Genomic DNA, 16,476 nt, shown 5'->3' on the forward strand with positions numbered 1-16,476 from the left:
CAGTCTCTATTTAAGCCTAAATTAATAGTATCCAATTTGCAAATGAATTCCAATTCAGCAGTTTCTCGCTGGAGTCTGGATTTGAAGTTTTTTTGTTTTAAGATAGCGACCTTCATATCTGTGATTGCGTGACCAGAGAGATTGAAGTGTTCTCCATCTGGTTTATGAATGTTATAATTCTTGACATCTGATTTGTGTCCATTTATTTTTTTACGTAGAGACTGTCCAGTTTGACCAATGTAAACTGGACATTGGGAGACATTAGGAAACTCTTGGGAGACAGGCCAGTCCTTGCCTACAGACAGCCCCGCAACCTGAAGCAAATACTCACCAACAACCACATACCACACAACAGAACCACTAACCCAGGAACTTATCCTTGCAACAAAGCCCGTTGCCAATTGTGCCCACACATCTATTCAGGGGACACCATCACAGGGCCTAATAACATCAGCCACACTATCAGAGGCTCGTTCACCTGCACATCCACCAATGTGATATATGCCATCATGTGCCAGCAATGCCCCTCTGCCATGTACATTGGTCAAACTGGACAGTCTCTACGTAAAAGAATAAATGGACACAAATCAGATGTCAAGAATTATAACATTCATAAACCAGTCGGAGAACACTTCAGTCTCTCTGGTCACGCAATCACAGACATGAAGGTCGCTATCTTAAAACAAAAAAACTTCAAATCCAGACTCCAGCGAGAAACTGCTGAATTGGAATTCATTTGCAAATTGGATACTATTAATTTAGGCTTAAATAGAGACTGGGAGTGGCTAAGTCATTATGCAAGGTAGCCTATTTCCCCTTGTTTTTTCCTACAACCCCCCCCCCCCACCCTCCCCAGACGTTCTGGTTAAACTTGGATTTAAACTTGGAGAGTGGTCAGTTTGGATGAGCTATTGCCAGCAGGAGAGTGAGTATCTGTGTGTGTGTGTGTGTCTCCCCCCGGGAGGGGGGGGGGTGAGAGAGCCTGGATTTGTGCTGGAAATGGCCCACCTTGATTATCATACACATTGTGAAGAGAGTGGTCACTTTGGATGGGCTATTACCAGCAGGAGAGTGAGTTTGGGGGGGGGGGGGCGGAGGGTGAGAAAACCTGGATTTGTGCTGGAAATGGCCCAACTTGATGATCACTTTAGATAAGCTATTACCAGCAGGACAGTGGGGTGGGAGGAGGTATTGTTTCATGGTCTCTGTGTGTATGTAATGTCTTCTGCAGTTTCCACGGTATGCATCCGATGAAGTGAGCTGTAGCTCACGAAAGCTCATGCTCAAATAAATTGGTTAGTCTCTAAGGTGCCACAAGTACTCCTTTTCTTTTTGCGAATACAGATTAACACGGCTGTTTCTCTACCTTATAGTCCATTCATCCAGCCCATACTACTTTAACTTGCTGGCAAGAATACTGTGGGAGTCTGTGTCAAAAGCTTTGCTAAAGTCAAGGAATAACACGTCCACCGTTTTCCCCTCATCCACAGAGCCAGTTATCTCGTCATAGAAGGCAATTAGATTAGTCAGTGAATCCATGGTGACTTCCTGATCACTTTCCTCTCCTCTAAGTGCTTCAGAATTGATTCCTTGAGGACCTGCTCCATAATTTTTCCAGGGACTGAGGTGAGGCTGACTGTCCTGTAGTTACCCGGATCCTCCTCCTTCCCTTTTTTAAGGATGGGCACTACATTAACCTTTCTCCAGTCGTCCGGGACCTTCCCCTATCGCCATGACTTTTCAAAGATAATGGCCAATGGCTCTGCAATCAGATCTGCCAACTCCTTTAGCATTCTTGGATGCAGCGCATCCGGCCCCATGGACTTGTGCTCGTCCAGCTTTTCTAAATAGTCCCGAACCACTTCTTTCTCCACAGAGGGCTGGTCACCTCCTTCCCTGCTGTGCTGTATTTACATTCCAGTCCTGTATTTGTTCTGTAAGGAGAGAGCTAGAGAAACCTGTCACCCTGGCTGACAACTTGGTACTATTTAAAGTGGTTCCAATTTAAAGTCTGCCACAATTCAAATTTAAAAATCTGTCTTTTCTACAGATCTACTGTTTTCAAGTTTCACGTTCTCCAATCAAATAAATGTTGTTAATTCTTCCCAAAAGTTAGTTCTTATCGCTATCTGACTGTCATTTTATATGTAATCTAATCTGTAAAAACTCCCAGAATATTAAGACATGAATAGTGAACTACATCTTTACAGAAAGGTAATTTTCCTTAGGTTTGTGGTAAAACTTCAGTTTTGGCCTTTGTCACAATTCTTACCTGCTCAAGAAACATGAGTTAAGGATTGACTCTATTAGTTAAGGATAAATGAAGTGGTTTAATAGATTTGTAGCCAAAGTAGAGATTATTAAAGTTAAACTCCAGTAATTTCTTCCAGTGCTAGGTAGCTCAATTATATTTAACCTCCTAATGAATATTATTTTTAGAAGTACCTGTCACTTGTGTGATACCCAGAATTATGAATGGTTTTGGGAGGGGAGATTTGATGTTAGTGATTGCTCCCATTTTATTTCCCAGCAGTAAATTCAGTACACCTATGTAATGGCATAGTAAGTGTTAGTGGACAGATTAGTCTATGCAAAAAGTTGGGGACTTACTGTTTTAAGGCAACTTGTACAAGTTATTAAATATTAGTGTATGTATTATACATATAAAATGTTAAATGGCCAAAATATATGTAAGGTAACTTAACTTTAAAACAGCCGTGAAAGTCTCCAGGCTTTGTTGGAAACTGAGGGTCAAATCCTGCTTGCTCTATTTGTGCAGATCCTTTAGGTGAAGTCTGTGGAACTGCATACGTAAGTAACAAAAGCATAACTTGACCCCATGTTACCAAAAAACTCAAGATGGCAACTTTGAATTTCTTTGTAATTGTTACATTGTGTAATATGCTTATTGGGATAACCTGGTTTCCAATTAAACAGTCATCTTATTCAACAGAAGTTGCCCAAGATTCACAAAGGCAGCATTTTAGCTGACACCCATCATCGCAATTTTAGTTAAAACAGCATTGTCATTGAGCAGCGGTTGACAGCATTTGCCATTAACTACCACTGGGCTTAGAAACCAAACTACCACTCAAAGAAACACCTCGGTTAAGTGGATTCCTTGATTACATGCCAAACCTGGCAATTCTTTATTAAGATTACTCAGGAAGAATTCCTATTAAAGTTGATGGGAATTTTGCCTGTGTGCATGTCTTTTGGGCAGGAGGGGAGGGGCAGAAGAGCAAGGCTTTATTTTAAGTGTACTGTAAAGAATTTTTAAAAAATTGGCACAATACACAGTTTTAGATAATAGAAAATAATAATTTATACTCTAGCAAAATGTGTTTGGCTGGAGGTAGTTTAAACTTCTGTTAGCTTTACAGTTAGGGTTGCCAACCCTCCCGGATTGTCCTGGAGTCTCAGGAATTAAAGCTCAATCTTTAATAAAAGATTGTCATATGATGAAACCTCCAGGAATATGTTCAACTGAAATTGGCAACCCTATTTGCAATCCTGGTCAAGTTGACCCTTGTCAGACACTATACAGAATGCTTCTTTTCTTCAGCAGGCTATCCTGGAACCATCAGTGGGAGAAGGAAAAAAGTAGCTTATCAAGGTGTGCCCCCATGTGACAGTCTAACACATCTGGGCCATGTCTGATCATTAATAGATACTTAGAATTATGGAGAATTCAGGTACTACTCCAATTTGCTGCAGAAAATGAAACTTGACTTTACAAGGCCTCCTGTTATTGTAGCTGGATTCTGTATCTTCAGCTGACTTTTCTGGAGATAGTACTCTCCATTATTAACCTTTAGGTAGGCTAGGCAGGATTTGATTTTAATCGGTAGTTGTCGGTAAATATGGATTTCAGCTGATATGCTAAAATCAATGAAAAAATATTGCTCAGTAACTTTGCTCAGAACCCTCTTAGGGTTCAAAAAAGAACTAGATAAGTTCGTGGAGGATAGATCAATCAATGGCCAGGATGGGCAGGTGTCCCTAGCCTCTGTTTGCCAGAAGCTGGGAATGGGTGACGGGATGGATCACTTGATAATTACCTGTTCTGTTCATTCCCTCTGGCATTGGCCATACTGGCCTAGGTAGACATTTGGTCTGACCCATTATGACGGTTCTTATGAGTCCCGCTGTTGCGGCCCTGCTCTCTTAGGGCAGCGGTTCCTGGGCAGGGACTGTTCAGCAGCACCCCACAGCGAGGGGCTAGTCTTTGTCCTTGCGTTCCTGGCCAGGAGTCCCTGTCCTGCCCCTCTAAGACTATTTTCCTCCCATGGTCAGATGTTGGCTGTGTGTGGGTTCTCTCTGCATGCTATACTGACTCTGGCCAGATAACCTGTACAGCAGGCTCCGATCGAAGTGCCCAATAACCAGAGACTTGGTTTGTAGTGAAGGAACTTGGTCAGGTTTATTGTCGATGAAGCATGGTATTGGTGCCTTATACTTACTACAAGTACACTCAGTGAATGTATGCGCGTGACAATGGACGCAGCTTAGTTAGTGGAGGGACTTTCCGCTGTCCCCTCAGCTGGCCAAAGACGCTCCCTCTGAGACTCCGTTTTATACATCAGTACAAACAAGTTACATACTGTCCCTCTGATGTAGTTAGTTGACACCCTCTGGCAGAACCGGTTTCCACCTATCACCTGGTACATCTCTATCCATCACACTTTCATCCTGACCTTATCTTTAGGGTGGGTCAGCATGTTCCTGTTATCTTTGGGGAATGTGTTGGTATCGTGGTGTTCTGGTACCACCCTCTTGAAATGTGTTTGTGTGAATGCTCTGTGCCTACCACCTCCTAGGAATGTGTTTTGGCAATATCAGCCCTGTTCTTGCCAGATTCTGTGAGCAGGGCCTTATTTTGTTTTCTATCAGCAAAGGTTTGACCACTACTTTTAGCTCAGGCCTCTGATACTAGGGCTTATGTTTCAGACCCTCTTCCGACTACATTCCCCCACTTTCTGTCTTTTTATGGGGAGGATGTTTACCCATCATCTCAAAAAAGCATAATGCATGGACTGAAGATGACCCAGTGGGCTAAACACTGTTATGTGGTCACCTTACTTTACCATCCATACATTCATGCCCTATCTGTCCCGTAGTCTGCACATTCCCTTGTATGACTGATGGAGAGATTTTATTTTCCAATTGATTGTAGTCCCTTACGGCGGGCCTGGGAATGTTAGGCCCAGGGCTTTGATTGAGCCCAAGAGGCACTCCTAAATAATTAATATATATGAATAATATGGATATGGCGTATATATTTGTAGTGTACGTGGGTATATATGTAGAGTATGTATGTGTACATATGACACCACCTTATAGTCAAGCATAATAATCGTTTTCCAATCTGTTATTGGGGTTTGGCCCTAGTGGTACTGCAGATAGCAACACATCCTATTAGGCCATTTACAGTTACCGCCTGTATTATTTTTGGTAGTAGGCTGAGTGTTTTGAAGTACTGAGATAGGTATTACTACAGTGTGTTTTACAGTGCTATGTATATGAGAAGTACAAGAAATGTTGAGTAGTGACATTACAAATGAGGCCTTTACATATAAATATTTGTAGTTAGTTACTGCCTGGTACTGTCCATTCATGTTATAGGTTATCCTTACTGCTCGTTGTCACTCTGATAAGTTTTGCTGGGCAGGAATCAGGAACGGCTATCTTCTCTGCTGCATTGCTCTGTGATACCCCATTTGTTGATGTAGAGCCAGTTGTTCCTTATGGACACTGTCTTCCAGATAATCTGCTGAGTGGACAGTAACCAACTGATCAAATATTGCTGTGCCAGGGTTTAGTGTTGGTACCCAGACACTGAACAAGATTGTTTTGAATAAAATGTGTCTTGCTTGGGATGCAGAGTCACTGACCCCAAAGTATGACTGGTCCTACCAGGGAATTTGTTTACTACTGTGGAACTTAATTTCTTTACCAATTTGTTTTTCTTGCCTTCATATTGTTTTCTGCCGTTCGTGTGTCGGTTAAGCAGTTTAGCAATGTTATGCTCATTGTAAATGCTGTACAGCAGCAATACAACAGTACAGCAATAGTACAACAATATAGCAGTAATACAGTTGCTTTTACACAGCCGCTTTTACACAGCCAAATTCAAATTAAATGACAGTTGTTTCTAGCTGATTGCCAATGTCATTGTCTAACTGTGGTAGATTGAGGTGTAGTTGACCAGTCTCTTATTTATAAATCTCTTCATTTTTCTTTTCTTGATGCTTGGTGGTTTCTTCACTGTATACGGATACCTTCTGATACTTTTGTGGTGTGATATCTTCTGGTGTCTTTAGTCTGTAGGATGCAATCTTAAACAGCTTGAGGCTGAGTCTACACTTGCAGAGTTTTTGTGCTGTCAGTTTCACCGGTGAAAGAAAAGCGCTGGCTTGTGTGCTCACTTACTTCCACAAGCATCACTGTGTGTTTACATTTGCAGCACTTCCATGCTGATGAGAGCAGTGCACTGAGGGCACTATCCCACAGCGCAGCTCTCTCCGTTTTGACGATAGGTCTTGTGGGAAGGGGGGGAGGGGGAGGATGATTGTGGGGCATCCTGGGTCCCTGCACAGCCTCCTCTCCCCAAACACTGATCAGCACCTTTAGCTCAGCATTGCTCTAAGCCAGGGAGCAGTCATTGTCACCTGGCCAGATGACAAGTGAGCACCTGCCAAAAAAACAGGAAGGGAGTTTACAGCGGGAGGGGTGGATGTCTGTTTACCTGGCGTCAGAGCAGCAGAGCTGCTGGCCAGAGTGGTCACCTAGGCACTGTGGGATATCCTCCGGAGGCTAAAAGCTCTGTAAACAGGAAGAACGTGTCTTCACTTGCGCATCACTGGCAAGAGCTGTACGCCCCTCGTGCAGATGGTTTTCTTTTTGCAGTGAAACTTCAAACTTTCTGTGAAGAACATGAGAGCATAAGCTTTCGTGGGCTACAGCCCACTTCATTGGATGCATAGAATGGAACATATAGTAAGAACATAGATATATACACATACAGAGAAGTTGGAAGTTCCATACAAACTTCAAGAGGCTAATTAGGTAAGATGAGTTATTATCAGCAGGAGAAAAAAACTTTTGTAGTGATGATCAACATGGCCCATTTAGACAGTTGACAAGAAGGTGTGAGGATACTTAACTTAGGGAAATAGATTCAATATGTGGAATGACCCAGCCACTCCCAGTCTCTGTTCAAACCCAAGTTAATGGTATCTAGTTTGCATATTAATTCAAGCTCAGCAGTTTCTCATTGGAGTCTGTTTCTGAAGCCTTTCTCTTGCAAAATTGCCACCCTTAAATCTTTTACTGAGTGGCCAGAGAGGTTGAAGTGTTCTCCTCCCAGTTTTTGAATGTTATGATTCCTGATGTCAGATTTGTGTCCATTTATTCTTTTGCGTAGAGACTGTCCGGATTGGCCAATGTACATGGCAGAGGGGTATTGCTGGCGCATGATGGCATATATCACATTGGTACATGTGCAGGTGAACGAGCCCCTGATGACATGGCTAATGTGATTAGGTCCTATGATGGTGTCACTTGAATAAATATGTGGACAGAGTTGGCATCGGACTTTGTTGCAAGGATAGGTTCCTGGGTTAGTGGTTCTGTTGTGTGGTGTGTGGTTGCTGGAGAGTATTTGCTTCAGGTTGGGGAGTTGTCTGTAAGTGAGGGCTGGTCTGTCTCCCAAGATCTGTGAGAGTGAGGGATCATTTTTCAGGATAGGTTGCAAATCTTTGATGATGCGCTGGAGAGGTTTTAGTTGGGGGCTGAAGGTAATCACTAGTGGAGTTCTGTTATTTTCTTTGTTGGGCCTGTCCTGTAGTTGGTGACTTGCGGGTACTCTTCTGGCTCTCCCAGTCTGTTTCTTCACTTCAGTAGGTGGGCATTGTAGTTTTAAGAATGCTTGATAGAGATCTTGTAGGTGTTTGTCTCTGACTGAGGGATTGGAGCAAATGCGTTTGTATCGTAGAGCTTGGCTATAGACAATGGATCATGTGGTGTACTGGATGGAAGCTGGAAGCATGTAGGTAAATATTGTGGTCAGTAGGTTTCTGGTATAGGATGGTGTTTGTGTGACCATCACTTATTAGCACAGTAGTGTCCAGGAAATGGACCGCTTGTATGGATTGGTCTAGGCTGAGGTTGACGGTGGGATGGAAATTGTTGAAATCATGGTGGAATTCCTCTAGGGCTGCTTTTCCATGGGTCCAGACAATGAATAGGTCATCAACGTAGCGCAAGTAGAGTAGCGATTTTAGGGGACGAGAGCTAAGGAAGTGTTGTTCTAAGTCAGCCATAAAAGTGTTAGCATACTGTGGGGCCATGCGGGTACCCATAGCAGTGCCATTGACTTGAAGGTATACATTGTCCCCAAATGCGAAATAGTTGTGGATGAGGACAAAGTCACAAAAGTCAGCCACCAGGTTTGCCGTGACATTATCAGGGATATTGTTCCTGATAGCTTGTAGTCCATCTTTGTGTGGAATGTCGGTGTAGAGGGCTTCTACATCTATAGTGGCCAGGATGGTGTTTTCAGGAAGATCACCAATGGATTGTAGTTTCCTCAGGAAGTCAGTGGTGTCTCAAAGATAGCTTGGAGTGCTGGTAGCATAGGGCCTGAGGAGAGAGTCAAAAAGGCTGAAAAAGGAGGTGCTGTCGTCGTCATGAATAAGTTGGAATATGAACAAGAGGCTGCTAGGCAGCTCTCTAACTCCACGTTCTACAGGCCATTATCCTCTGATCCCACTGAGGATTACCAAAAGAAACTACACCATCTGCTCAAGAAACTCCCTGAAAAAGCACAGGCATTCACTGTGCAGACCCATGCCTAGAACCCAGACCAGGGGTATTCTGTTTGCTATCCAAGATCCATAAACCTGGAAATCCTGGACGCCCTATCATCTCAGGCATTGGCACCCTAACAGCAGGATTGTCTGGCTATGTGGACTCTCTCCTCAGGCACTACGCCCTCCTTCATCTCCGAGTCTAAGGCCTAGTGCCCTCGTCCATCGAAGTGCATCTGGCAGCCATATCAACCTTCCTCCCGCCTGTCCAGGGCCACACAGTATTTTCTCACGCCATGATCGGCTGATTCCTTAAGGGCTTAGATCGCATCTGTCTGTATGTTAGGCCCCCTGTTCCACAGTGGGACCTGAACTTGGTCCTGGCCAGGCTGACAGGGCCTCTATTTGAGCTGCTTATCACATGCTCCTGGTCCCACCTTTCATGGAAAGTAGCCTCTCTTGTGGCAATCACGTCTGCTAGGAGGGTCTCGGCGCTCCAGGCCCTGACCTCCTAACCCCCGTATATGGTATTTCATAAAGCTAAGGTGCAGCTCCACCCACACCCTTCGTTCCTTGCCAAGGTGGTCTCCACCTATCATATGAACCAAGACATTTTACTTCCTTCAGTCCTAAGCCTCACACGTCTAGTGAGGAGCGCTGTCTCCACATGCTAGATGTGAGACAGGCCCTGGCTTTTTACCTGAAACGAACAAAACCATTCAGGAAGTCTTCACAGCTGTTCATCAGTATGGCTGAACGAATGAAGGGTTGACCGATCTCCACTCAGTGGCTCTCCAGCTGGATCACTTCATGTATCTGTACTTCTTATGACCTGGCGGGAGTTCCCCCGGAGCTGATTGTGAGAGCACACTCGACAACGGTGCAAGCCTCGTTGGCCACCCTTTGGCTCACGTCCCTATTCAGGACGTTTGTAGGGCTGCTACATGGTCATCAGTCCACACGTTCACCTCGCACTGTGCGATCGTCTCCCAGACCAGGAAGGACGCCGGGTTCGGCAGGGCAGTGCTCCGTCCTGAGTGTCTGTGAACTACTTACCTCCAACAGGTATAGTTTGGGAATCACCTACTGTGGAATGCACATGAGCAATCACTCGAAGAAGAAAAGATGGTTACCTTTTCCATAACTTGTGTTTTTCAAGATGTGTTGCTCATCCATTCCACATCCCACTCTCCTTCCCCAGCAAGAAGGAACTGAGGGTCGGGGGAGCGCGCAGCACCCCTTATACCGTGCCATGGTAGTGCCATTCCAGGGGTCACTAGGGGTGCTCCCCTACAGGTACTGCTAAGGGAAGAACTTCAGGCATGTGGCAAGCACAGACACCTACTGTGGAATGGACATGAGCAACACATCTCGAAGAACACCAACTGTCTTTCCTGCCCTGATGTCTTGCAGATTAAAGACACACACAAACAAAAAGCATAGTGGATGTGAATGCATGCAGACAAATGAATATGGACCAGCAATATTACGTGGAGTGTAGTTTAAAAATAAAATAACTGGGATTAGAGGTAGGGAGTAGGGAAAGGAAAGAGGGGAAAGAGGAGAATCACATATTGCTTGCCAAACCATGATTAGCAGGATGTCTGTTGTAGGTGGTATTGCAGTGGGGAACCCTAAGGAGGGATTTTAGTGGGGAGTTTTTTCCATGCATGAGAAAAAGAGGAGTGATGATAAGGGAGAAGCTGACTGGTAGGTAGCAAAGGCTGGGAATACTAGCAGAGCAAAGGGAGAGGGCTGACTTCTCAATAGGTTACTAGGTAAGCTAAGATTGGCATAGATATGAAGGGCTTTAAGAGTAAAGACAAACTTTTATTTGTGGAGGCAAAGGGGGAGTCAGTGCAGGGACTCAGAGTGGGAGAAGGGGTTAATATGGTTAGAGTGTCATGCCAGGAACATAATTTTAGCAGCAGGATAATGAATACACTCTGAGAGCAGAGACTCTGAAATTTGGCCAGAAAGAGGGCATTTCAGACTTGAGTGAGAAAAGTTTCATTGGGATGGGTGAGGGCAGAAGCCAGATCAGCAAGGACCAATAATGGAATTAGATAGTAATGCCAGATGGCACTTGCATACTGCACATTCAGTTAGTTTGGAGAGGAAGGATAGAACAGATTTTGGGCAGTAATTCGAACTGAACACAATAATTCAGTGGTGGTCTCCCTCCCCAATGCTATATTCAGAGATATTGCCTCCCTAGTTCTACTTGAAATTCCCCCCCTTAATATATGCAAGCATCATTTTAATTGTTTTCACTTTTGCATTGCACTGGGAACTCATGTTCAGTTGGCTATCCTCCATGCCCCCTGAATCCTTTTTAGAGATCCTGCTTTCTAAGCTGCAGTTCCCCATTCTATAAATTATGTCCCATTTCTTTGTTCTTAGATGTATTACTTTGCATTTGGTATTATTAAAATGCTTGTAGGATTCTTCCAGCTTACCACGCGATTCAGATAGTTCTGTATAAGAGACCTTGGGTTTGTCATCATTTGCCACTCCACCAATCTTTGTGCAATCTGCGACCTTTATCAGCAATGGTTATAGAATTTCTTCTAGCTCACTTATTAAAAAGTATAGAGTAGCATTAGGAAATGAACAGATTCCTGCAGTTCTCCATATAACCATATCCATTTTATGATGATTCACCATTAGCAGTTATATTTTGAAATCAGCCAATATTGAACCAAACCTGTAGTCTTATCAAAAAATGGTAGTTTTCTTGACAAAACCATTTTCCGTAAAACAGTGATGCTGGGCATTAATTATGTTACCATCCCTCAGTTCTTTGTCTCATATCCGCCGTTCTATTCTTTTGTCCAGGACTGATGTCTGGCTAATGCCACTAGTAATACTAGCCCATTTCATCAGATGCATCCGATGAAGTGAGCTGTAGCTCACGAAAGCTTATGCTCAAATAAATTGGTTAGTCTCTAAGGTGCCACAAGTCCTCCTTTTCTTTTTGCGGATACAGACTAATACGGCGGCTACTCTGAAACCTTTCTTATTCATGATACTACTGGCCAGGGATTTTTCACTGATATCTTTAATCTTCCCTTTTATTAATTGTATGCATTTCTGTTACTTTGAATCTACTGATGTTACCATTTATGTTGTGGTAGCCCCTAAAGGCCACAATTTGGTTAGGCCAAGTTATACTAGGAGCTGAACAGATGTAATAAATGAGTGTCTGTGCCTCAAAGAGCTTAGTCTGGAAAACAAGACATAACACGTTGACAAGACAAGTGGTCTGCATTGGGGGATACAGGGGAGACAAGGTGATAATAGATGTGTGCAGTTCTTAGCCAGTTAGTAGCAGTGATCATAACTTCTCACCTGCCTATTCATTATCAGGTAGTAGTTTTATGTGTGCATTCCAGCAGAGGTGAGTTTTAAGGAGGAATTTGAAGGAGGAAGGGTGATGGCTTTACAGATTTTGATTGGGAGCTTTTCCTAAGGGTGGTCTGAGAAAAAGCATGGAAGTGCTTGTTGAAGAAATAGGTGATGGAAGTTAACATCATCACTAGAACAGAAAAGGTGGGGTTCAGCCTGATGAGAGGAAAATTGTGGAGGGGTTTGAAAGTAAGGATGAGAAATTTTGTGCTGGATGCAGTCGAAGTGGTGAAGCTCTTGGAGAGATGTCAAGAGTGGACGTTGATATAGGTGGAGACCAAGAGCCAGGAAGATGATTGCAGTAGCAGCACTTTAAATAGCTCTGAGAAGTTGAGATTGCCATATTGAGTGGGGCAGAGAAGTTGAGATTGCCGTACTGAATGGGGCAGAGAAGAAAGTTCAGGTCTTGGAGATCTTCAGGAAGAAACAGTAAGATTTAAACATGGCTTGGATGTGTGGGTCACTGGAGAGGTTTAGATCAAAGATGAAGCCAAAACTATGGCCTACTGACAAGTAAGATGGTGGTGATATCCACCATGACTGATAATGGTAGGAGGGGAGGGCTTTGAGGGAAAAGTCAGGCCATTTCAAGTTTCAGGTGAGGGCTAGGCACCAGGAAGAGTTTCGATGGAGGGAGATCTGCATAGAGATATCAGTCAATGCCATGTATGTGGCCAGTCAAAGAACTATGATGTGATTGGAATAACAGAGACTTGGTGGGGTAGCTCACATGACTGGAGCACTGTCATGAATGCGTATAAACTGTTCAGGAAGGACAGGCAAGGGAGGAAAGGTGGAGGAGTTGCACAGTATGTAAGAGAGCAGAATGATTGCTCAGAGCTCCAGTATGAAACTGGAGAAAAGCCTATTGAGAGTCTTTGGGTTAAGTTTAGAAGTGAGAGCGACAAGGGTGATGTCATGGTGGGCGTGTGCTATAGACGGTCGGACCTGGAGGATGAGGTAGATGAGGCTTTCTACAGGCAATTAACTGAAGTTTCCAGAACACAGGCCCTGGTTCTAATGGGGGACTTCAATCACCCTGACATCTGCTGGGAGAGCAATACAGCAATGCACAGAAAATCCAGGAAGTTTTTGGAGAGTGTTGGGGGCAATTTCCTAGTGCAACTACTGGAGGAACCAACCAGGGGCCGTTCTCCTCTTGACCTGCTGCTTACAAACAGGGAAGAATTGGTAGGGGAAGTAGAAGTGGGTGGCAACCTAGGCAGCAGTGACCATGAGATGGTTGAGTACAGGATCCTGAAAAAAGGAAGAAAGGAGAGTAGCAAAATACAAACTCTGGACTTCAGAAAAGCAGACTCTGATTCCCTTAAGGAACTGATGGGCAGAATCCCTTGGGAGGCTAATATGAGGGGGGAAAGGAGTCCAGGAAAGCTGGCTGTATTTTAAAGAAGCCTTATTGAGGGCGCAGGAATGTGCAGAAAGAATAGCAAATAGGGCAGACGACCAGCTTGTCTTAACAGTGAAATCTTCAGTGATCTTAAACACAAAAAGGAAGCTTACAAAAAGCGGAAACTTGGACAGATGACTAGGGAGGAGTATAAAAATATTGCTCGAGTATGTAGGGGAGTAGTCAGGAAGGCCAAAAGACAACTGGAGTTGCAGCTAGCAACGGATGTGAAGGGTAACAAGAAGGGTTTCTACAGGTATTTTAGCAACAAGAAAAAGGTCAGGGAAAGCGTGAGACCCTTAATGAATGGGGGAGGCAACCTAGTGACAGATGATGTGGAAAAAGCTGAAGTACTCAATGCTTTTTTTTGCCTCTGTCTTCACAGGCAAGGTCAGCTCCCACACTGCTGTCCTGGGCAACACAGTATGGGGATGAGGTGAGCAACCCTCAGTGGTGAAAGAACAGGTTAAGGACTATTTAGAAAAGCTGGACATGCAGAAGTCCATGGGTCCAGATCTAATGCATGCGAGGGTGCTGAGGGAGATGGCTGATGTGATTGCAGAGCCATTGGCCATTATCTTTGAAAACTCATGGCGATCGAGGGAGATCCTGGACATTTGGAAAAAGGTAAATATAGTGCCCATCTTTTAAAAAGGGAAGAAGGAGAACCCGGGCAACTACAGACAGGTCAGCCTCACCTTAGTCCCTGGAAAAATCATGGAGCAGGTCCTCGAGGAAACGATTTTGAAGCACTTGGAGGAGAGAAAGGTGATCAGGAACAGTCAACATGGATTCACCAAGGGCAAGTCATGCCTGACCAACCTGATTGCCTTCTATGATATAACTGGCTCTGTGGATATGGGGAAAGCAGTGGACCTGATATATTTTGACTTTAGCAAAGCTTTAGATATGGTCTCCCACAGTATTCTTGCCAACAAGTTAAAACAGTATGGATTGGATGAATGGACTATAAGGTGGATAGAAAGATGGCTAGATTGTCAGGCTCAGTGGGAAGTGATCAACAGCTCAATGTCTAGTTGGCAGCAGGGTGCCCCAGAGGTTGGTTCTGGGGCCGGTTTTATTCAACATCTTTATAAATGATTTGGATGATGGGATGGATTGCACCCTCAGTAAGTTCGCAGATGACACTAAGCTGTGGGGAGAGGTAGATACTCTGGAGGGTAGGGATAGGGTCCAGAGTGACCTAGACAAAGTGGAGGATTGGGCCAAAAGAAATCTGATGAGGTTCAACAAGGACAAGTGCAGAGTTCTGCACTTAGGACGGAAGAATCCCATGCACCGCTAGAGGCTGGGGACCGACTGGCTAAGCAGCAGTTCTGCAGGAAAGGACCTGGGGATTACAGTGGATGAGAAGGTGGATATGAGTCAGCAGTGTGCCCTTGTTGCCAAGAAGGCTAACTTGGGCTGCGTATTTTAGGATCATTGCCATCAGATCGAGGGAAGTGATTATTCCCCCTCTACTCGGCACTGGTGAGGCCACATTTGGAGTATTGCGTCTAATTTTGGGCCCCCCACTACAGAAATGACGTGGACAAGTTGGAGAGAGTCCAGCGGAGGGCAACAAACATGATCAGGGGGCTGGGGCACATGACTTATGAGGAGAGGCTGAGGGAACTGGGATTGTTTAGTCTGCGGAAGATAAGAGTGAGGGGGGATTTGATAGCAGCCTTCATCTACCTGAAGGGGGGTTCCAAAGAGGATGGAGCTAGGCTGTTCTCAGTGGTGGCAGATGACAGAACAAGGAGCAATGGTCTCAAGTTGCTGTCGGGGATGTTGAGGTTGAATATTAGGAAAAACTATTTCCGTAGGAGGGTGGTGAAGCACTGGAATGGGTTACCTAGGGAGGTGGTGGACTCTCCATCCTTAAAAGTTTTTAAGGTCAAGCTTGACAAAGCCCTGGCTGGGATGATTTAGTTGGGGTTAATCCTGCTTTGAGCAGGGAGTTGAAAGAGACCTCAGGAGGTCATCTATTCCAACTCTAATTTTCTATGATTCTGTGTGGATGAGATCACCCAGAGATAGGGTATAAAGGAACAATAGGAGAGGGGAGCTGAGGCATTGCTTTCAGCTTCCCTTTTTTCCACTTGTTATTTACATTTGGAATGTTTATTTTACAACCATAAGGGCGAAACATAATTGCCTTTTCAAGCCCTAAGGGGGAGGGGAGGGGAAAGGGCATCAAAATTATGTAATTCCTTAAATTTTTGGGTGTAAATAAAGTTCTTCTCCACTACTTTCTTCCTGATTTCCTAGACCATTTTAAATTGGTGTTTGGGGTTGGCAATAAAGCTTTGATTTTGAAAACTTAAAACACCCCAGTATCCTGACCATTCCTGAGCAAAACCTTGTCTTTCAGATGAGACATAAAATCAAAGTTTTGTCCTCTTATGGGTCATTTACAATCCAATTCACTTTTCACAAAAGTAGAGATGTAGTTTGCATATTTACCACTGTGCTTGCCTAAAATAAACCCTATTGATTCAGTTGTATATAGCATTCTTGACTTAATGTAATGTTCCTCAGTGCTTTTAAACAGTTTTTGTGTTTGACCTGGAAGGTGGCTGCATTTCAGTGGTGGATGAAATGATCATGTAGTTGTGTATCATCTGATGTTTGAGAAGGGCTTTGAATTCTAAAGGATGTGAGGTGCTGTTTAAATAAAACATGGTAGTGGTGGTAGTTTCTTATTAGATACACTTGGTCCAGAAGAAGGGTTCTCTTCTGTTGACTGCTTTGTAAGAGAGATTCAGCCATGGCTACATCTACCTTACAAAATCTCAAATCTTTGCATTGCTTGGGAAATTTTGTTGTTCTACAGATGGAGAGCTG

General features: G+C 44.1%; 1 protein-coding gene across 8 annotated transcripts in view; it reads left to right on the plus strand.

The window, feature by feature from the left end:
- Positions 1-16,476, plus strand: part of RANBP3 (RAN binding protein 3) — a 174,231-nt gene that overhangs the window by 39,249 nt on the left and 118,506 nt on the right. For 3 of the 8 annotated variants that reach the window (XM_084614216.1, XM_084614215.1, XM_084614218.1), the window contains exon 3: positions 14,012-14,062. The exons of the other annotated variants lie outside the window; for them this stretch is intronic. In XM_084614216.1, the coding sequence (XP_084470342.1) occupies positions 14,012-14,062 (51 nt within the window). The remainder of the gene's footprint in view (positions 1-14,011; positions 14,063-16,476) is intronic. 8 annotated transcript variants of the gene reach the window in all.

Source organism: Lepidochelys olivacea, assembly GCF_965140295.1.
Source record: "Lepidochelys olivacea isolate rLepOli2 genome assembly, chromosome: 25".
Lineage (NCBI taxonomy): Eukaryota > Metazoa > Chordata > Testudines > Cheloniidae > Lepidochelys > Lepidochelys olivacea.